The sequence below is a fragment of the Apis laboriosa genome, unplaced genomic scaffold (genome assembly GCF_014066325.1).
Source record: "Apis laboriosa isolate Shangri-la unplaced genomic scaffold, ASM1406632v1 scaffold79_cov154, whole genome shotgun sequence".
In the NCBI taxonomy this organism is placed as follows: Eukaryota; Metazoa; Arthropoda; class Insecta; order Hymenoptera; family Apidae; genus Apis; species Apis laboriosa.
Genome location: NW_025224475.1, coordinates 250399 through 271754, shown reverse-complemented (window position 1 = coordinate 271754; position 21356 = coordinate 250399). Strand labels below are relative to the sequence as shown.

Below are 21356 nucleotides of genomic sequence, written 5' to 3'. Positions count from 1 at the left end.
AACAACTTAAATAACCTAACTTTAACTGAGAAATTGAAAACACATAATAGATTTGTTAATTTGATAAGTACTTGAAAAGAATAATAGATAATTGTTGTAACTAAATTTGTACATAATAAATATTCTTAAGAATTTTGTTTTATTTTAAATGATAAAATGTCAAATACAAAAGAATTTTTTCTTTCGGTTACACAACGTATTTTTAGTAACTGGACTGCATTAAAAGTAAGTATTTATTTTTTGGAATATACAATATGATATATATGTTCTTGATATATATTATTTTTTATAAAATATTTTTTATTAGATGGCAGTGGAACATGGAATGGGTATAAAGGAAAGAGCAATAGATTTCTGTCCATATATGACAGAGGTTATGTATATGAATGGTTTGTATCTCATTCATTTCCTTATTATACCTCAATTATTTTTATAATTGATTTTTTATTTTTATCTTTAGAGAATTTGAATACCAATGAAATTGCTAATGAATTGGAAGATTACATGGATGAGCATTTTAACACAGAACTTCAAGATAACAGTGCAATGCAAGTAGCAGAAGAATTGTTAAGATTTTATCGTTATTGTATTGAAAATAATGAAAATTTAGCAATGACAGAACTTGAAAAGTTACCACCATTACAATCATGGATTATAACAAATGAATCTATAAAAAAAATTCAAAATTCTTGTACTATAGAAAATGATAGTTCTGAAAATGAAGAAGAAACATCTGTTTGTATGAAAGTTGCAAATGAATGGACAGAAGTAAAAACTAGACGAAAAAGATAACTAGTATTTAATATTTTAAAAGGTACTTTTTTTTATTTTTTTCCTTTTTTTTTTACAAAAGAACAGATTAATAAAGAATATATAAACTACTGTTTTACAGTACATGTGCATTTTGTAATTGCAATGTATTCTAGAATTTTGTAACCAATTACTTATCTAAGCAGTCTTTGGAATATTGTCAAAATTTATTTGGCAGTTTCAGTTATTATTTCTAAAGAAATAAAAAAAATATATAAAATATTAATAAATATTTTATAAATGATTTTTATCTTTTATAAAGTATTACCTTTCTCACTTTGAGATAGAGGAACATTACAATATCCATTTTGTTCTTTTACAACAGTTTCATTTTTTTCTTTTTTTATTCTTTCTTCAGGACCTAATAAACTTAAAATTACTGGTAAAAATAATAATCCATGAAACAGACCAAATATCACTACACAAGTAAATAACTGAAAAATTTTTAAAAAAAAGTTAATTTGATAAGAAAAATTTTTAATAAAAAAAAATAAGAAATTTTCAAATAATACCTTAAAAAAAGTATTGAAAAGATAAGCATCACTAGAACCTAGTAAAACAAATGCTAAAAATGTACTCAAACCTCCATTAAACACAGCTGGACCAATAATAGAAAGTGTTTCTATTGCACGTTCTATAAAAATCATTAAAATCATTAATTTAATAATAACTTAATAATTTTTTTTTTATAAATTTTTTATAAATTTAACACAAGAAAGGAAATTATTTACCTTTTTTGCTGCCTTTTGCACGTATAAATTCTAATCCCATATGTGCTGCATAATCAACTGCTAGTCCCACACATAACAGAATCATAATACTTGAGGACATTTCAATAGTTAAGTTCAAAAAATACATAGTACCTAATAAATCAATAAGCGTAAAGAATACGCAACAAATCACCCAAAATGATGTTTGTAAATTTCTAAGAAATATCAATATTACTACTCCGATAGTCAGAATTTCCAAGCCTAAATTTCTAATTAATTCTTCTCCTATGACCTATGAGAAAATAATAATTAGTTCAAAAAAAAAAAAAAAAATGAAAAAAAATCAGGATCTTTACTTTATTTGCTGTCCATGAAACATAATCAGGAGAAAAAATTGCTATATAATCATGTCCACGAGAAAAATTTATCGCTTGAATTGACTCTCTGATAAGTTGCATTGCTTGTATTTGTTCCGATGTTGTATTAATCATAATGTGTTGAATAGGAATTTGTGATGTCTGAGATAAATAAAATTATTGTTAAATCACACAGTTTATCATAACAATCTATTGTAAATGTACTTCGTAATTCATCATTTTTCTCTGAAAATATTTTATACGATAGCTGAATAATTTGAAATTCTTTTTATAATATAAGATAATTACGTTTTACAATAGATTGTAATAATAAGTATATGTTATATAGATAGACATTTATTAATACCGTTATATTATATTCTCCAGCCGGTAATTTATCGAAATTGATATCCTTAATATATGCTTGACCTTCCTTCGTCAAAAGTAAAAATTCTGTCAAAATGTTATAATATTCTTCGCTGCTATCTATATCGCCTATAATCAAATATTAAAATTTAATTATTCTTAAACATTTTATTTTATATATAAAATAAACTTACCTTTATTAGTGACATTAAGCCATTTTTCATAAGCAATAAACCATGGATCAAGGGTATTATTATTAATAAATTTATTGTGTTTTAAAACTTCTACCAATTCAGAAAGAGATTTACGATCTTCATAATAATCTATGCCAGTCATATAAATTCCTACTCGTTTTCCATATTTTGGAAAATATTGCTTTAATTTATCATTAAACTGGATTGGATAAGAGTCTTGATTTAAATACCAAAGAGGATCGAAATTTTGCTCCAATTGAAACACTGCCCATATATTAACGCATAGACAACTGGCAGTGATTAGCAAAATAATTACCCTTGTTGTAGTTTTGGTGATACCTGGACCGATATAATTCTCAAAGATAATTTGTTGCGTGTTCCTTTGGCTACATTCATTGGGTTTCCAATTTAGTTTTGGTCGACAGAAACAACCATCTTTGCGGGCTTCGAGTCTTTTTTCATCATATACGAGACAACTTACGAAGAATATGATTTCATATATGTATAAAAATAGAATTCCTAATGTGGCAAATGCATAGAAGGATCTTAATGTCGGCATCACAGTTGTAATTCCGAAAGCAAACGCAATTATGTTTGTGAAAGATGTCACTGTGATTGACATTCCTTAAAAGAAAAATAAGAGATAAGAAAAATATTACGTATTAAAAATAATATTACAAAATGTAAGATCATACCAGCCTGTTGAATAGCTTTAGCAATACGTATAGGAATTGCTGCGGATTGATCTGTTTCAGGAAGATTTATCAGACTTTGCATAATCACAAACATATTATCGACACCTATACCAAGCAACAGAAATGGAAGAATGGAATGTATAGGACCATAAGAATAACCCAAGTAATAGCATACTCCGTAAGAGGATAAAATCGCCTGACCAACCACAAACACTCCCATTATTGATAGATAAATTCGTTGTTCTAATGCATTACATTTACCAATCATAACCATTACATAGACCGCAATCAAAGATATTCCGCAACATAATACTGTAAGATTACTATTTAGTATTTGATGTAAAGAATCTATATAACTTCGTGAAGCTATTGCATGTATCTCCATTCCTGGAGGAAACGTGATATTTGAATGGAGAACTCGGTTTATGAACTCTAACTCCCAATTGGCCGAGTTCGGATTAGATTTTTTTAACATCCAATTCAAAATTGTAGCATTGGCGCCTTTAACCCGACCTTTTTTATCATAAATAATACCGGAGAACAGAGGCGTAATATCTAATAGAATATTATCGTTGATCCTACAACAGATTAAATGTGTAAATATTTTGAAAGATAGTTCTAAGATATGTTTAATTAGAGACTCACTTGTGTTTGATTGCTTTGGTCACATCCTCAAGCACCTCTTTTTTTGTCAAATTACGAATATCTTTCATTAAACTAGTTTCCCAAAGTTGTATGACAGATTGATATATACATCCACTTTTTTGTATCTTATCCTTAAATTCTGCCAGGTTGGATCCAATGATCTCCTCGAAGATTTCCGTTGTATTCTCCACATTGAACCATGTGAAATATCTGTAATTCAGTGAGAATCTTATCTACAATTCAAATCAAGAACAAGATATTACAAATCACTAAAAATAAATTAATTTTTGTTACCCTGCACACACATCTTCCCAGGTATTATTATTTACCACGATAGATTTTACTGCTTGCTCTATTTTGCTAATCTGAAAATAAAAAAACATGATTCAACAAGTGACTTGATCTCTCAAAGATTCCAGCTCACAGATTCCAAATGCTAGGTAAATCTCGTGAGTCTTAAGAAATTTTGACAAGAATCATGCGTTAAAGTGGAAAAGAACCTTCATAAATACTCGTATAATTCATGATCGCCTATGTACCGAGCGCAGCACTTCCGGCTCTAAAACGTTGGGGGCTGTGACGATGATACTTTCGTATCGGAAATCGTCCCGGAAGTGTGTCTTCACCCAGGCGGCGTCGTTACGTATTATGGAATCTTCGGGCACAAAGAGCTCGATATCGTCGAGCTCTTCTCTCCAGAAAATCAGTCCAGGCGCGCAGATACAATTTATGCAGAAACATACCAGCAACCACAGCCAGGGCCGTTTTCCAATGCTTAAGCCAATACTAAAAACAATATTTTATATTAAATTTTCTATGTGGTAAAGTATAATAAGAATAGTAGTATTTTTTAAAAAAAATTTCTTAATGCAAAAAAGTTTTTTTTATGTATTTTATTGAAAAGATATTTTTTTTTTTTTTTTCTAGGTAAAACCATGGAACAGTGTCATTTGAGAAGTTTAAGATAATTTTATGCAGTGTTGCGTTAAGGCATATTCTTTATCAGCAAATATAGTCTACCTAGCAATACATTGAATAAAATACAAATTGTTTCAATTTAAAAAAAAAATGTCAATACATAAAATATAACAATTTAGATGGATCAATTTAGAAGAAATAAGTTTAGCTGATTTTTGATTGAGATATCTTATGAGTTTAATTAATAAATAACGAATGACTAAGTGTAAAAAAATTCGTTGATATAATTGATTAATAAGGAGAACGATACTTAAATGAAATATTAAGAAAACACAAAGGGTAGCGCCAGAGGAACCGTTGGCCTAATATAGGCCACTTCGTGGAACGAAAGCGACCATCCTTGATTCAACTAATTAAGAGGGTCGCGATGATCTCACCTTAAGTGGATTAAATTGCACAAGGTTCAAGCCCCGAAACTTGATCACCGTTAATATCATTATTCTACAATGAGATTTATTATGTTTTCATAGTTCGATCAATTGCCTATTGAAAACACATGCTATGGCGCGTGGAAGTTGATTGATCATAATTGCAATTCGAGCAACAATCACGAATTTCATTTGAATCGAATGAATCATTTGAGATTATTCATGTGAGATATTTCAATGTGAAAAACTTTAAATCAATGAATAATTTTTACAGAGATTTAAATTTCCTATTACTCTAATGAAGATATATCCTTGTCACAATTTGCATTGTGGCAATTAACTTCTCAGTATAAAATTACCAATAAAGTACATTTCAATGTCAGTTATTTAAAACGGACTGAAAACGGAACATTTCAATGTATAATGCAGAATTAAGCGCAAATTTAAAATCCAATGGAAACGAGGATATATTTCCAATAAAAAAACGTAATAATGTTCAATTTACGGAAATCTCATCTATTTTTTCTCTTCAACAATTTTTTCAATTGTAAACAAGAAAGAAACAAAAAACTTTAATGAAACCAAATAAAAATAAAACCAATAAAAAATATCAAATCAAGTAATTGTATGGAAAAAAGCTATGCATAGTTTATATAAAGCATAAAAATATACATAAAAAAAAAAAAACAAAAAAAAAAGAAAAATTAATCTTAAACAACTCTAAGTTAAAAATGTTTCTAAAAAAAATATTTTCTTCTAAAAATAATCTACTCACCGATAAAACAGACGATCTGAATTTAAATGAAGATCTAGTAACAGATCTTTCAAGCGTTTCCACATGTTGTTGGCGTTTCTTCCTCGATGTGATTCCATCCTCGCGCTCAAGTTGTTCGATAGTTGAATGTCCACTGTAGAAGAACGTTTGTAAGCACACAGCCGAGTATGGCAGCATGCATGTGACCAACGTTGGAAGTAATCTGCCACAATTATATAACGTTCGGACCGAAGCTTCGCTTGCACGATCGCGGCTGATGCCATCGGGAGGATGAGGAGGAGCGTGGACGTCAGTCACCCCTCCTATTGTCTTCGTGAATGCTCATTTAGGATGTTTCTCAACATTTGTATTCGTTCAAAATATACGCAATACAATTTTTCAAAAAAAAAAATCACGAGATCTTTTTTTTCTATGTTAAAAATGGTAATCTTTTGTATATTTTCAAATAGGAAAATATAAGAATTTGTTGATTGAAATGTTCAATAGAGAACCTTTAAATTCTTGAGATTATCTAATCATGAATAAAACAGAGATATGATTTATATGAGATGATTAGCATAGTTGTGAGTAATGTATCAAGAGTGTCGGGAAAGAAAATTGGCTGTATTGAAATTGATTTCATGATCAGATGGAGTTCATTGTTTCTTTTATAATAACCTTTTCTTTTTTCCTTAAAAAAATTTAATAGAATTAATATGGTAATATGGTAATTAATATGATAATGATATAGTGATATTGATACGAATATGATCAAAATAATTTTTATTGAATATAATAGCTAAGATGCTCGAGAAAGAATCATATCGACAATATCATTACCATGAACGGTCATTCGAAAGTTAACGCAAACAAAATGTTTAAACTACCGTTTGATTTACTTGTATTTCAACAGAAATTGCTTGATGGTTACCTTACCTGACGCTCATATACAACGTTTAGTACAGCATAGCACCAATTCTAACTGGTCGACCTACTTATTCCATTAATTAACGCTTTTCTTTGAAAGTTTATAGCTACATGATGTAAAAGTCTTCACTATACTGCAAATTAAAAGAAAAGGAAAAAAAAAGTAAGTAAACTTGTAACATAATACTAAAGATACAAAATTGTCTTACAAGCAACATTGATAGCTATACGATGATGACAATCGATTTTCCATGATTGATAATACGTTCATATTCTTCACGGTCTATGGGCACGTCGAGGAAATACGATTGACGAAAATAGTGCAACGGATCCGACTTATTAATTTTCTCACAACAAACGAGCATTAAATCTCTTCTTTCAGACCGTTATTCCCATGGTGCACAACTATACGATTCTTGATCTACGTTCGCGGTCGAACGATTGCAGAAAAAGTTATTGACCAAACATAATTGTGGAAGAATCGATGTTTCCCAAGGATGTTTTGAATTCCTTGAAAATTACGCAATTTCATTAATGCTTTTTGCTCAGAGAGAGACAATATATGATCATAATAATAAAATTAAATAATATGTGATCTTATAATATCTTTCTTAAATTTTTCTATCTATATTTTAATACTTTATCACAATAGTAAATAAGAATAAACTATTTTCATTCATTCAATTTAGGTCACTCCTGTCATCAAACGATAGAGAAACCATAATCGATTGAACCCCACTTATTCAAAAACAGTTTGCATTCTTTGCTCGATTTTCACTCACGGTTCACTTTCTCCTGGAACATTTGTGACAAAAGAGCAGAGACCATTGTCAAGGAAAAGGAACGAAATAGTTCGCGAGATCACTGAACAAAATGAAAGGAATACACACGTTGGTTAACAGCAATTTCGTCCAGGTAATAAACGACAAGGGGACGGGTTTATAAGCTTGCAGAGAAGGTAGGGAGAGTCGAAGTGAATGGCTTTCTCATCGTGGATCTTCAGTATTCCTGGTTCCAGTCGGACCGATGGATGGTCTCTTCTTGTACGCTATTTGTTATAACAGCTGAATTTGTCAAGTTGGTGTTCAATGTAATTAAGAAACTTGTGACGAGAGACGAAAAATTTAGTGCTTGAATTATTGAAATATTGTTACATTGTACAATTGTAAGTAAAATTCAAAGAATTTTTCTTTTGTTTCTAATTAACTCGATTAGAGATATTTAAAATAATGATATATTTTTCAAAATAATTTTTTTTCAATTAATAATAAATGAAAATTATTATTCTAAACTTATGGATAAAGCTATAAATAAAATTTCTAATAAAATTTATATAAAATTTATATTTTGTTCAAAATTAATGTAGTATTTTTTTTAAAGAATATACATATATGAAAGATCGTTAAAATGAACAATTAAAAATATGGCTATATTTTTTTTTTTATTTAAAACTTCATTAAATTATTTTTATGGTACTTGGCATTTCTATTTCTTTTGTTCTTATGTTCCTATGAATTTTAAAAAAAATTATGCACTTAAAATCTATTCTAATGTTATTTGTAATGTATTGTAATGTTAGTTCGCTTTTCATTGCCGACATAAGACACGTTCCATGAATGGTGTCAATAGTCCTTGTCAACCAGTAAAGAAATCAAGGCGTTTTTTGAATTTCGGCCAATCGCTGAATTTGTAATGAATTAACGGTTTTTAGAAAGTTCCACGGGATAGAATTCAAATTTTAAAATTTTAAAATTCTACTAAAATGAAATTACCATTAATCATTTTAAACAACAATAAAAATGAATATCAACAGCTTTTATGCATTTATGCATTATTGCTTTTATGCATTTAAATTCATATAAAATAATTCCAGAATCAATCGAAAACGAAATGGATAGTCATACTATTTATCTAGTTTCTTACATGAAAATTTCTTTGACAAAAATTGATCTTAAACAAAGAATAATATGCAAGTGTAGCCATTTTCTCTCAATGATTTTTTTTTCCACTATTTTAGTCAAAAATATTATTTTAAAAATCGTAGTTTATATATAATAGATATTACAATCTGATCTATGTCGTATGTCTGGTAATGTCTCGATTCATAATTCACCGGTTTATTTCATGAAATTCAAATAGAAATGTTTTATAGATTTATTTACGATTCTCTTTCATGTATGAAAGATTTATGATTTTGAAGCAATATATCTTAAGACTTTAATAATAAATAAAAAGAATGGTAATATGTAACTTTAATGGTGTGATAAAAGAAATATCTTCATCGGAAAGCGATTAATGAAAACGTGTTTCATGTTAGCGTGATTATGTTCACCTTGACCGAAGAAAGTGTTACGCTGGTCTTTAACCCACGTCAATCGATTCATGAATATACAATCGATCTACTTTTCGATATATTTCTATAAACTGCAAATGAAATAATATATAAATATATAATATTAATTCTAAAATTAGATCAATGATTAATTACCGTGACGTGTACCGTAAAGTATATATCTATATGGAATATAAATAATAAAATATTTGTATAATTCGTTTCTTTCTTTTCGTTGGCCAACGATAGAATGATACACAAAACGCTTCAAAATATTTATCTTTTTTGTTTGTTAATTACAATTAATTGAAATTATTAATCAATGAACTTCTTCTAAAAGCTTCTATTATTTATAAGTATTTTGCTAGAAATATTAAATATATATGTTATTCTATTTTTATTTTAAAAATTTGAGAAATGTTCAAAAATTAGTAGATTTACCATTAATTCCAGAATCATGAATCTGGCAACGATCTTGTTGGCCCTCTTAGGATTAGTCAATGGTCAATTAAACTTCGAGGGTAATCCATTGACGGAAAACACCGAGTACACGGCCGTGGAATCACGACTCTTCGAAAAAACTGCAAGGCAAAAAATGGCAGAGAACATGACGGATATTTTGACAGAATCTTCTCAAAACTTTCATCTTTCGTCATTGATCCCAAATGTTAGTAATTCGAGCCAATCCGCAAATCCGATAAAAATCGATGATCATGCAATCATTCAAAGAGATTTATATAATTCGTCGTATCCATCGAAACAAGAGAAGATCGTTCAAACAGGTCGACATTTGTCTACAAATACCTACAATCAAGGAATCACCTCCAAGGCTCAAGTAGCGTTGAACACTTTTCTAAACTCCAAGACGCCAGAAGAATCACGGCTGTCTTTAGATCATTATTTACAAAGCAAAGAAAATCTCAAGAACGTCGAACCAATGAATGTACAACAATTAGCGCAACAATCAGTAATGCAGGTTAATCAACAACCCATATCCTCCTCGGTGAATCAACATTTGACTGCACAACTTATGCAACAAAGACAGACGTTGCAAGCTTTTCCAGTTAATCAGCCAACCTACAATTCGCCTGTGAACCCGATAGATATTCATTCGACTATATCAAATCCAGTATCTATACCTTTAATGCAACAACAGCAATCGCACGCGCCTGGAATTCAAGCGAGGAACGATGTCTTTTATCCTGGATGGTATCAACGTGTGAGAAGAGTGCATGGAAAACCGTTTCCTTACGCACAATCTAGAATTGGATCTGGGATATATGTCGGTCCTGTTCCTCCAGGTGAGATACTTCGACCGTGTTTTTCTAATCCTTGAATCTCAAGTCACATATGAAAAGAAATCAAAATATATATAATTTAATATTTCATTGCAATATTCTGATTAAGCGTCTCATATTTCTATCTCAAAACTTTCAACTATCTCGAAACGTGTTAATTATAGTAGGAAAACAAATTTAGCAATCGAGAGTTACATCGTTCAGGAAACTCGTCTTAATGCAATTCGCATTGTAACAACTTTTTAATTAGAGGATTTGTGAGAATTTTCTTATTCAATGCAATAATTGATTATTTTCACTTGAGATTAAATAAAAATTCACTCTAATCAGTAGGTAATCTAATTAATTTTGCAATCGAATTTCCTAAGCAGTACCGTTCAAGCAGAAAGGCTCACCTGTTGAAGTGATTTACACGAAGCCACCAGGATTTCATCGTGGTCCACCAATTATCGGCAACCCTTCTATCCCATATGAAGACGCTAGCGCTTGGTTCCCCGAAGTTGGTCATCCACCGTCAAATAAAGATATATATTATTCTCAACTATACGCCCAATCGTACGACCCTTATTATTACAATTACATCGCTAAAACGGGAAAGATAAAACCTCATTTGTATGGAAAATTGGGTAAGTATCACGAAGAGGAAGACGATGGTATTTGGTCCGAATTGTACCAAGGATTCAAGAAACACGGTTTAAAAAACATTATGACACCAACGTTCCTCTTGGGAATGACTCTTCCCGTGGTCACTCTAATGCTCACTGCGCTCGTGCAGAAGAGGTCTTTCGCTAGGTCGGATTCGAGCAAATTCTCGACACGAGAGGACACGATCCAGGATTATCTGGAACAAGTTCAAAGAGCTGTAGAATGTTATGAAAAAAAGAGAAGGAAGAGGGACACGAATGTAGATGAGTGTTAGAGTTATAATTACCTTTAATTCCGTTAATTTATTAAACATGGATGGATGATCAAAGAAATGGAGAGGACGTCTTGTATATATATTATGTAATATAAAAATAATAATGAGGGAAACATTCACACGATTAACAAGAATAGAGATTGTTTTCTCTTTGAAATAATTCTTTGTGTTGCAATCAATGAATTTATATCGTGTGATTAATTGCGTTAAATCGCGGTAAGTTACTACGAGATATCAAATGGGAGAAGGTGACAGTGAAACGTTTTCCGTGATGAGAGTGGACGATGCGAGAAACCAACTTTCGCGGGTCAATTATATCTGTGACCCTGTTCGCATTGCTTGTGGGTGTGTAACTTGTATATCGAGATAGCGAATTACTTTTACTTTTCCATAATAAATTGTTCGATCAAGTAAATTTTCTAGTAACGATTATAAATATATGTATAAATAGAGAACGAGATTGGCAAATATAAAAGTATTAAAATTATATTGTATTATTGTCTATTTTTTTAATTCCTTCGATATATCGTACTTGAAATGTTTTTCTTTCCTTTCTTTTCTTATTTTTTTCTTCTCTTCTCTTTTAAGTAGGAAAAGACGTTCAAACGGGCAGTGATCTTCGACCTATATTTTAGTATTATGTGTACTCTGACGAGTGCTGAATTTTAAATTAGAAATGACATCCACGATTTGTTGCACCGCAAATCGTGCATCATGGCACAGAAATGGATAACCGGTTTGATTATTTATGGGTGGATCGTACAAAGTGTTACGCATTGATTTCGATGAAATTTTAAACGAAATTCTAAAAATTGTAAGTTACTTAATATCGCATCTTTCATTTGCTTCTTTAGTTTTAAATTCATTCAAGATTTCTTTTCATTTTCAATATTTCTCTTATACCTTCTAAATTATTAAATTTTAATTTTCTCCGATTAATTCTTATTAATATAAAAATAATATTCATAAACGATCGACCAATAAATGTATCGATCTTATTTTGAATGTTATTTATGTTGTACAACCAATTAAATCTTTTTTTTCTTTTTGAGATTTCATTTAATATTTGAGATCTCAAAATATTAAGGTCAATTTTTAATCTTTTTCTTGATCAATATTAAATATGATAATGAAATCATTTTTCCTTATTATATTTTTTTACTACAAAACGATTTCTTGAGTTATGATTATTTGGAAAATATATTCACTATGTTTTTTTTTTCTGTTCATGCGATGACATAACTTGAATACACGATGTTGATTAGTAATGTGACGATAAGGTCAATTACGATAACTCGACCATTAATGAACTCGTAAATTAAGATCATATGGAATGAAGCGGCTCGTTTGGTATCCGAGAAAAAGCTTATGCAAACTTCATCCCAAAGAAATCTCGGTCGATTTCTTCTCTTGCCGGAAATGTCTGAATGTACATAGAACCGTTCCACTTAACTTGTTGAATTTTACTAACATGGCTGCTAGGATATATTTTTAGACTTTTAAAAAAGGTGAGACATCCATCGAATCTTTGGATGACATTGAAGTACCAGGCATACTTATTCAAAACCGGTTTTCGAACTTGCACTCCAAATGATAAAAAATCTATTTGTGATTATTTCTTCACCGATATTAATATTTTTTCATTATTTAATGTTGACGATTTAATATAAAATATTATTTCTTTTCTTCAAAACTTTTTCGTTTCGTTTATATATTGACAATAGATATATATACATATATATTTATATATATATTTTTTTTAATCATAATCGTCGAATGTATAATTATATGCATTCAAATAAATATCGATCAATATTCAATGAATCCTCAACCTAAAAACTAAATTTATTCTTGGTGAAGATCTTAACCGATATATAATTGAATTATTTCATCAAACGATTGACGGTTTAATTCACAGGTCATGAGATCCAGACGTTCTGCACGTTCCATCATAATCAAAAGCAATTATTAATTTCATCTCAATTTTCTGCACATCATTAACAAAAAAAAGCATTATTCAATTTGCAATAATAACATTTATGTAATGCATTCTTTTATTACTTACCAATCCTCTTGACAAAATAGCAGAGAAAGTATATGATGAACAGTAACATGAGAGGAAAATACATTTTCATCCGACAAAATTATATTGTTAATTACAAGATTTAAAAGATAATTTGTTAACAAAAAATATATTTTGTTGTATCTAGTTTCTACAATTAAAATTTGTTATGGTAGGGATTTAATTAACATAAATATCTTTTTCTTAATAGTATAATTGAAATTCAAAGTTTCAGCAGCCTGATAAATTATACAAATCGCTCTTGTTACAAAAATATATTACAATCAAAATGAATGTTCCATTAGTCGTTTGAACATAGTTAAAGTTGCTTATAACAAAAATAAATCAAATGCGTCTTTATTGTTTTCTCTTTTGCTTACTTTAATAAAATATTAGCAATTATTTTTTTTATTCATGATTTGAAAATTGAAAGAAAATATATATTTCACAATTCGCGTGTAAAGGAAAAAAAAATTATTCGTTTAACTAGATTAGACTTAATTAGACTTAAAATAAAATTAAATAATCAAGATTTTTATGCATTTTATGCACGTTTTATATCTCTTGATATGTCCACATGTGATTTTCGAAAATTATATTTGAAAAGAAATCAAATTTTCCAATATTACTTTTCTTTAACTTTCTTTCAGAAAAAGAAAATTAAAAAAAATATTTTTTTGGCACACTTTGTAGCTTCCATAGAGTTCATAAATAAAAGAATGAAAGACAATACAAATAAGCGAATTTAGAAAAATATGTTAATAATAAATTCTAATTAATTTTATGAAAGTCACATAAATTTTTTGTAGATAATATGTATCAGGCATTTGTAAAATTATAATTAAAAAAAAAAAAAAATCAATGTAACTTTTGTATTGCTTTCAATTTTGCAACAGTACACATATTATATATATAATTGTTCTCCATTATCTATACGGGTATCACAAAACCTTATTCTTTCATACAATTTAAATAATATTTTATTGTTTCGAAAAAGAAACAAGAACAATGATTATTTTCTTATTTTCTTCCTTTAATTTATTAATATTAACGCAAATTATAATATTGATTTCAGCAAATATTTATTATTGATTTGATTCTACATAGATGGTCAGTCTTCATCTCAGCTGACTTTTGCCTTCTTTTACTATCAGCTATGCCAAATATTCTTGTGTAATGTCGGTTTATATTATTTTTTATAATTTGTTTGATACATATTCAATGTTATATTCTTTCTTATTCTTTCAATGATTACATGTATAAAAATAAAGATTGACAAAGTAAAATTATCTAAAATTTAACAATTGCATACTTTTTGCATTGATAAAAATTATGAATTGCTATATATAATAACATTGCTACATAATGAAACTGCGACTAGACGAAATTCTATGTATAAAGCGATATTCGCCAATAAACGCTAAAAATAATGCATTTGTAGTACATCTATTGTTAGATTACAATTTTTTTTAATTGAAACAATTACATATAGTTTATATTGTTTTTTCTTTTTCATTTTTTAATTTTTTTTTTCAAATTGAAACTAAATTTTTAATTTGTATGATCTACCGTCACAATATGATAAAATTAAACGAGACATGATAAAATTTAATTATTACATTGTATAATATCATTATAATAAATGTTGAATTTAAAATTATACGAATGTATATATCTATTCTATATATAAATGAATATATGTACATGTGTTATCTTCAAAAAATTTTCTAAATATTACACTTGTATAACATAAATAATAAAAACTTCAAATATACATAAAAATCTATATAGATTGAAAGACTATTTTTAATATATTCAGTATTTCTAATGTAAATTGTTGTACTGTTTGCTAATATCATTGACTTGCAATGATAATTTTTTAATTGATTAGTAAAGATTACTGTAGATGTAAATATAATATTTTCTTTTTCTTCTTTAATAAAATAAAAATATTGAAAATGATTAAAAAAAAAAGTGCCAAATAAAGTATTAAACAATTAATTACAGTAATCCTATCTTTTAACGTTCTTGCCTTCGAAAAAAGCTACCGAAATTAACATGATACTTACGTGATATTTAGCAATGATATATATAATTTCTTGCATCTCTTCTTTTTATCTTAATCAATATTAGGATAAACATTCCAAGTCTAAAAAGATGTTCTATAGCATTATATTAATTCAGTCAAATTTTTCTTCCTTAAACGCGACGTTAATAGCTTCGCCAACGTGTTTTACTACGAATGCAGGCTTGCCAAGACCATCTTCGACTGGTAAGAAGTCTCTAGGACTGTGCTCTGATATAAAATCAGAATCTCGTTGATGAACACCAGTTTCAACTAAAATACTAATACAAGCTTTTGCATTGGGTGGTTTGATATCCTTGTCAAGTAATTTCTTCAATTTATCAGATTTTAATGCTTCCTCTTTTGCACAATAAGATAAATATTTATCGTACAAATTTGCACCAAAAATATCAGTGTTGATGTTATCTCTATAAAATACAAATTAAATTTAATTATATGTTCATTTTAATTCTTAAAATTTTGTTAGTTTTTTAATATCTTCAATGGATTAATTACCCAATAGCATATATGGTGTTAACATTATCTATACCAATACTTTTAGCATGTTCATGAAGCATATAATTTGCATGATAATATGTTATTTCACTAGGTTTTCCGATTAGAGCAGAATATATCATATCTTTTCCTGTAATCTTTTTATATAGTGATTCTAGACAAAGTAAAAAAGTACCATGACCATATCTAGGAATCGGCGCTTCTGATACCCATAATAAATCCATATTACATGCCAAGATTGGAATGTGTGGATATGGAATATCATCAAGCAAACCAGTAGGCATGCCATTAGTCATTAAAAGATCTATTATGAGTTGTAATGGGGTTTCCCAAGAAATGGGTTCACTAAATAATACAATGGCTTCTATTTTAGGAAATGTGGGATCCACAGGACCACATATTGGATTTCTCTTTTCCATATTTACATAATCTAAACAAGGAAAATTTTTCACTAATTCTTGAATAGTTACTGTTTTTTGAAAACCTAATTCCTTAGCTATTTCTTTAATTGGTCCTTGACCAGATATTAGTACTTGTTTATTATGGAACTGATTAAATAATTTTAATGGTGAATGAGCCATAATAACTTGTGATTCTTTTACTTCAAATCCTATCCATTTAGATAAATCTGCTGCCTTTTGACTACGTAATGCATTTCCACTATTAGTAACAAATACAGTTGGTACACGGAATTTGCCATCTTTTCCTTGCAGTTGTTTAAAAGCTTCTGATACAGGTGATAATACTTTCTTGCCACGTACTAATACACCATCAATGTCAAAAAGTAAACCAAATTTTGGTTTAATACTTAAATGCTGAAAAGAAACATAATTCTTATATAAAATAATCATAAAATAAAAAAACTTTATAATGTTTATTGTTATTATGTGTTTAAAATAATTAAATATATATATATTTATATTTTATAATTATATAAATTACTATTGTTTACATGTTTCATAAAGAGTTATAAAGTTACTTCATATTTTTGGAACAAGATATTGATACAGCTATATAGACCTTGAAACAAGATATAAAAATATACTGTTATGTTATGAATGTTATATAGTATATTTTTATACTAATGCACAATGCAATGTTTGACAAATTTTGCATCAACTTTTTGTTTTTATCAACTTTATATTTATAATTTATAAATTATAAATTTTTGCATAATATTGAAAAATGAATATAAAAAATACAATTTCAAAATCTTTTAATTAAAATAATAGAAATTTGCATTAAATTTGATAATTTGTGTTTACGAACAAGTAGTTTATTTAAAAATTCAAATTTTAATCAAAAAAAATTAATTTTAAATATTTTTTAAATAGTATTCGAATAGTATTCGAATATTTCGAGAAAAATGAAACTAACGATAAATAAAAATTTTGTCACAACACCAATTAATTGCGAATAAATGAATTATTATTATATTTTCAATTTATAGTGAATTTAATTTAATCTGTGTCATAAACAAAAAAAAAATGAATAACGAAACTACTTTGATGTACAGTAACTAGAATCAAATATAACAATGGCGTATGAAATGTAACTCACTCTGACCCCCGTGAATCTTACGATGTCTGGTCGTAATAATATTTTCATAATTGCCATTCTAATAGTGGCAATAAATAAATAAGGATATGATGATAATACTTTAAACTTATATTATGTTCAAAGGTTACTTCTCACTGATAGATTATGCATAATGCAATTTTTTGAGGTTATAGTGACCTATAGATCACACAGTGGATTTTATCGTGTTTTTCCTATGTGCCGTAAGAGGACACAGGATATACTTTACAATACAACTATCATTATTGTACATCGTATATATTTTATGTTTTATTAACATAAATTTTCTTTGAATAAATTCATTTATTCTTTTTTGAATTAATTGATTTAACATTTTTTCTAGATAAATATTTATCTAAAATGTTTAATCTACAAATATGAATGATACTTTATACACTAGTAATACTTTAGACTGAAGTATTGCATTTGGTAACATCGCTTTTGGTTGAATCGTGATAACATGAATGTACAACAAAAGAAGTTCTTTAATAAATATATTGGAAAAATTGTTAACCCTTTTATTAATTCTAAATTTATTACTATTGCATTCTTTTGTTAATTAATACATTTTGTACATTTATGTTTATTTTTCAATTATTGTATGCATATTTCATTAGAATTATTTCCATCGCAATAAATTTTAGTTACTTACTTTGATTAAATTTGCAACGATTAAATAATGAGATGAAGGGTTGGATAACCTGTGTAATCTTGAGTATAGTCAAATTTTTATCCGAACAGTTTTGTTAAGAATTTTATTGAATAAACTTTGTTTTTATATTTTGTGTTAAATCAAAATGTTTATAAAATCGTTTAAAGTAAAATCTAACAATCAATTGAAAGGAACAGAAAGGTTAGTATAATTTAATTTATATTTTCAATAATTTATATTAATAGATATATTTATTATTGTCTTTAATTAGGAAAAAATTATGTGAAGAAATTTCAGCAGTATATCCCACGTTGACAGATGAAGAGACACAAACGTTAATTCCTAAAAAAGAGGCAATAAGTGTTATGAAAATTGCAACTCACAATGGTCACTTAGGAAAAATTTATTGTGTAGCTAAAATACCTATGTTTTTTGAACTTGAATCTTTACATCAAGCATTATTACCTACCATATATACTTTATGGCATCATCCAAATTTATTAAAGACTTTTACAACATATCCCCCAGTTATATCAAAATTAATAGGTGGTGCAGATTTAATGTTGCCTGGTGTCTATTTGAAAGAACCTGTGACATTATATTCTTTTGGCAAATTACAAAAGGGTACACCTGTTTCAATAAATACAGAAGATAATAAGGTATAATATTATATAAATTTATTTTTCCTTAGCATATTATAGTTTGATAAAAAAATATATAATTTTACTTTTTTTTTTATATAGGCACCAGTTGCTGTTGGTTTTACTGCACTTTCCAGTGAAGATATGTATATGTCTGGAGGTCATGGAAAATGTGTAGAAATTCTACATGTAATAGGTGATACATTGTGTCAACTTGGAAAACCTCCTTTAAGGCCAAATTTAGGACCACCAAATATTGATATTGATAGTGATAAGATAAAAACTATAGATGAAATAACTGATCAGAAAAATGAGAATAATGAAGAATCACTTATTGAGACAATGAATAATTTAGATGTGAATAATGATTTAATATCAGAAACTGAAACTCTTGAAGAAGAAAACAAAATGGAAGAAAACAAAATGGAAGAATCTGTTAAAATTAAAACTATAGCTACTGATGAAATAGAAATAACTATGGATCCAATAAAAGAAATGGACAATTTACTTGAATATTGCTTCTTAAAAGCTTGCAAAACTTCAATAAAGCCTAGTGACTTACCAATATTAACATCCAATTTCTTTAAAAATCATTTAATAGCTGCATGTCCATCAAATAAAAATATAGATATAAAAAAAACTCGGTATAAAAAATTATCCTTGTTTTTAGCAGAAATGAAAACAAAGGGAGTTATTAATACCTCTGTTGTTAAAGGTGTTGAAAGTATATTATCAATTAAGGTAAGATTTTGATTAAAATTTTATAGAAATAATTGTTGCTTTCAGTAATTGTATATTTTTTTATAGTTTGATCATCCTCTTCTAAAAGAATTGGTCATTATAGAGGAACCTACATCAACCCAGGAGCCAATTGTTTCCAATGCGGCAGTCGTCTCTGAATGTTATAAAGTGACTGCCGATGTTTTACCAGTACTATCAAAATTTGGATATGAGTGAGTATACAGTGCTACACTCGGGATGTGTCACGTTGCCGTGATACAATAAATGCAAAAAGATTGATTTTCTGTGCAGAGCAGAAGTCGACAACTGTTACATCATATACCATTATGCTGTATTATATGATACGAATTATGTATATTTTACTCCCATACAATGATTGCAGAAAAGGAGACATTATGAAAAGAGCTGAGATCAGAAAATGTTTTACTGAATACGTGAAAGCAGAGAATCTTCAAGATGGAAGGTAAAGAATTAATGATGAAATATATGTTTTATTATAATATAATATAATTTTGTTTAATAAAATAATTTTGTTTATAGGATACTGAAACTGAACCCGCAACTCGCAGGTATTATGAAAACTAAAGCGAATGTGGAAACTGTAATGATGGAGGATGGAATAAACAAGTTTATTGGACGTATGACGCATATGCATGAAGTTACTCTAGCAGGAAATAAATTGTTACACACGGGTAAATTGGAACCTATTGATATGAGAGTCACTGTTCGATCCGGTGGTAAAAAGGTATATATTGATTCTGAAAATTAATATATAAAATTAACATATAAGATTGTGAAACGTTACTATTTATTTATTTAATGTTATCTATAGGTAACGCTAGTAAATAATTTGGAAACATTTGGTATAAATGCTAAAGAATTTAGCAAAGAATGCCAAAATATTGGAGCGAGTGCAACAATTACGGATGAACCGGGGAAAAAAACTCCTAGTGTTCTAGTTCAAGGAAATCAAATTTTATATGTCTACAAATTACTTACAGGCAAGTAATAAAATCGATATTTTATAAGATATTAAAAATATTTGTATATCTTTTGAAATAAATATTAATTTTTCAGAAAAATATCAAATTAAAAAAAACTATATAAGAGGATTAGAATTCGCTCCAAAGAAACAAGGTTCTCATAAAAAATAAGATATCTTTGAATAGTTATCACGCTATAGATGTGACATGTTATATGAAAAATTATGTTATATGTGATCTATTTTTTTATTTATTTAAATACCAATATTTCTCTGTCATAATTTTTTCATTGTTTGAAAAATTATATAGCATTCATGATATAGCGAGAATGTAAAATCCGTGAATCAGTCGATGTCCTTATTGAATTAGAATTACTTAATGTAGAATCTCGTTATATATGACGCTATTATAATTATTATAAAAAGCATGCTATTATTTTTGTATATTTTTTCTTAAAATAATAATTTTCATTTAATGATTAAATATTAAATATACAAAAACAATTTATGATAATACTACAACTCACAAATAAATCATTCTCGATAAATTTTTATGTAATCATTTATGTATCCTCAACCTTTTATAAATAAATAAATATTAAAATAAAAAGAAGATGAAAAGAAACAGATGATTAATCAAAAGAGAATCAAGAATCCAAGTTTGTTAATATAATTTATTGTATATCGAGGTTTCAACATGGAAAAGTACAAATATTGCAATATAGGGCCCGCGAGCTCTCCTCGGGTGGGAGGGAGGGAGGGAGGAG

The 21356-nt window shown here is 28.0% G+C and overlaps 5 protein-coding genes across 9 annotated transcripts; 3 read left to right on the top strand and 2 right to left on the bottom strand.

Moving 5' to 3' along the window:
* The first annotated feature begins 14 nt into the window (after nucleotides 1-14).
* LOC122719505 lies at nucleotides 15-5904 on the top strand. 2 transcript variants are annotated; one of them, XM_043945391.1, is made up of 4 exons: nucleotides 15-225; nucleotides 308-389; nucleotides 461-814; nucleotides 4704-5904. In XM_043945391.1, exons 1-3 carry the CDS (start codon nucleotides 157-159, stop codon nucleotides 790-792), a joined length of 483 nt encoding a protein of 160 aa, XP_043801326.1. In that variant the 5' UTR covers nucleotides 15-156; the 3' UTR covers nucleotides 793-814; nucleotides 4704-5904. The 2 variants fall into 2 exon arrangements, with proteins under 2 accessions (XP_043801326.1, XP_043801327.1); XM_043945392.1 differs by lacking the exon at nucleotides 4704-5904 and adding an exon at nucleotides 1169-1291.
* Nucleotides 799-6193, bottom strand: LOC122719499 (patched domain-containing protein 3-like). Of its 3 annotated transcripts, XM_043945382.1 has the most exons (12): nucleotides 5898-6193; nucleotides 4316-4562; nucleotides 4071-4141; nucleotides 3777-3986; nucleotides 3132-3709; nucleotides 2437-3060; nucleotides 2244-2371; nucleotides 1877-2038; nucleotides 1542-1812; nucleotides 1323-1444; nucleotides 1079-1244; nucleotides 799-1003 (listed from the first exon to the last, which is right to left on the bottom strand). In XM_043945382.1, exons 1-12 carry the CDS (start codon nucleotides 6158-6160, stop codon nucleotides 978-980), a joined length of 2868 nt encoding a protein of 955 aa, XP_043801317.1. In that variant the 5' UTR covers nucleotides 6161-6193; the 3' UTR covers nucleotides 799-977. The 3 variants fall into 3 exon arrangements, with proteins under 3 accessions (XP_043801317.1, XP_043801316.1, XP_043801318.1); XM_043945381.1 differs by having other exon boundaries at nucleotides 1079-1444; XM_043945383.1 differs by lacking the exon at nucleotides 5898-6193 and having other exon boundaries at nucleotides 1079-1444; nucleotides 4277-4581.
* Nucleotides 6194-6919: 726 nt separating this feature from the next.
* LOC122719503 lies at nucleotides 6920-11402 on the top strand. Of its 2 annotated transcripts, XM_043945387.1 has the most exons (4): nucleotides 6920-6966; nucleotides 7186-7968; nucleotides 9589-10436; nucleotides 10805-11402. In XM_043945387.1, exons 3-4 carry the CDS (start codon nucleotides 9593-9595, stop codon nucleotides 11350-11352), a joined length of 1392 nt encoding a protein of 463 aa, XP_043801322.1. In that variant the 5' UTR covers nucleotides 6920-6966; nucleotides 7186-7968; nucleotides 9589-9592; the 3' UTR covers nucleotides 11353-11402. The 2 variants fall into 2 exon arrangements, with proteins under 2 accessions (XP_043801322.1, XP_043801324.1); XM_043945389.1 differs by lacking the exons at nucleotides 6920-6966; nucleotides 7186-7968 and having other exon boundaries at nucleotides 9265-10436.
* Nucleotides 11403-15144: 3742 nt separating this feature from the next.
* Nucleotides 15145-17914, bottom strand: LOC122719504 (haloacid dehalogenase-like hydrolase domain-containing 5). The gene is made up of 3 exons (XM_043945390.1): nucleotides 17556-17914; nucleotides 15996-16810; nucleotides 15145-15907 (listed from the first exon to the last, which is right to left on the bottom strand). The coding sequence occupies exons 1-3, from the start codon at nucleotides 17610-17612 to the stop codon at nucleotides 15595-15597; spliced, it is 1185 nt and encodes a 394-aa protein (XP_043801325.1). The 5' UTR covers nucleotides 17613-17914; the 3' UTR covers nucleotides 15145-15594.
* A 257-nt stretch (nucleotides 17915-18171) lies between these two features.
* LOC122719501 (eukaryotic translation initiation factor 2D) lies at nucleotides 18172-21154 on the top strand. The gene is made up of 8 exons (XM_043945384.1): nucleotides 18172-18426; nucleotides 18497-18884; nucleotides 18969-19607; nucleotides 19674-19819; nucleotides 19990-20070; nucleotides 20148-20352; nucleotides 20440-20608; nucleotides 20685-21154. The coding sequence occupies exons 1-8, from the start codon at nucleotides 18371-18373 to the stop codon at nucleotides 20759-20761; spliced, it is 1761 nt and encodes a 586-aa protein (XP_043801319.1). The 5' UTR covers nucleotides 18172-18370; the 3' UTR covers nucleotides 20762-21154.
* The last annotated feature ends 202 nt before the right edge of the window (nucleotides 21155-21356 follow it).

Coding starts and splice junctions, on each gene's coding strand:
- LOC122719505 (XM_043945391.1), top strand. CDS start 157: ATGTCAAATACAAAAGAATTTTTTCTTTCGGTTACACAACGTATTTTT. Junction 226..307: donor GTAACTGGACTGCATTAAAA/GTAAGTATTTAT, acceptor ATTTTTTATTAG/ATGGCAGTGGAACATGGAAT. Junction 390..460: donor AGAGGTTATGTATATGAATG/GTTTGTATCTCA, acceptor TTTTATCTTTAG/AGAATTTGAATACCAATGAA.
- LOC122719499 (XM_043945381.1), bottom strand. CDS start 6,160: ATGGCATCAGCCGCGATCGTGCAAGCGAAGCTTCGGTCCGAACGTTAT. Junction 4,563..5,897: donor TCAGATCGTCTGTTTTATCG/GTGAGTAGATTA, acceptor TATTGTTTTTAG/TATTGGCTTAAGCATTGGAA. Junction 3,061..3,131: donor TAAAGCTATTCAACAGGCTG/GTATGATCTTAC, acceptor TTTTCTTTTAAG/GAATGTCAATCACAGTGACA.
- LOC122719503 (XM_043945387.1), top strand. CDS start 9,593: ATGAATCTGGCAACGATCTTGTTGGCCCTCTTAGGATTAGTCAATGGT. Junction 10,437..10,804: donor TGTCGGTCCTGTTCCTCCAG/GTGAGATACTTC, acceptor TTTCCTAAGCAG/TACCGTTCAAGCAGAAAGGC.
- LOC122719504 (XM_043945390.1), bottom strand. CDS start 17,612: ATGGCAATTATGAAAATATTATTACGACCAGACATCGTAAGATTCACG. Junction 16,811..17,555: donor TAAGATTCACGGGGGTCAGA/GTGAGTTACATT, acceptor GTTTCTTTTCAG/CATTTAAGTATTAAACCAAA. Junction 15,908..15,995: donor AACACCATATATGCTATTGG/GTAATTAATCCA, acceptor TGTATTTTATAG/AGATAACATCAACACTGATA.
- LOC122719501 (XM_043945384.1), top strand. CDS start 18,371: ATGTTTATAAAATCGTTTAAAGTAAAATCTAACAATCAATTGAAAGGA. Junction 19,608..19,673: donor AAAGTATATTATCAATTAAG/GTAAGATTTTGA, acceptor ATTTTTTTATAG/TTTGATCATCCTCTTCTAAA. Junction 20,353..20,439: donor TTCGATCCGGTGGTAAAAAG/GTATATATTGAT, acceptor TGTTATCTATAG/GTAACGCTAGTAAATAATTT.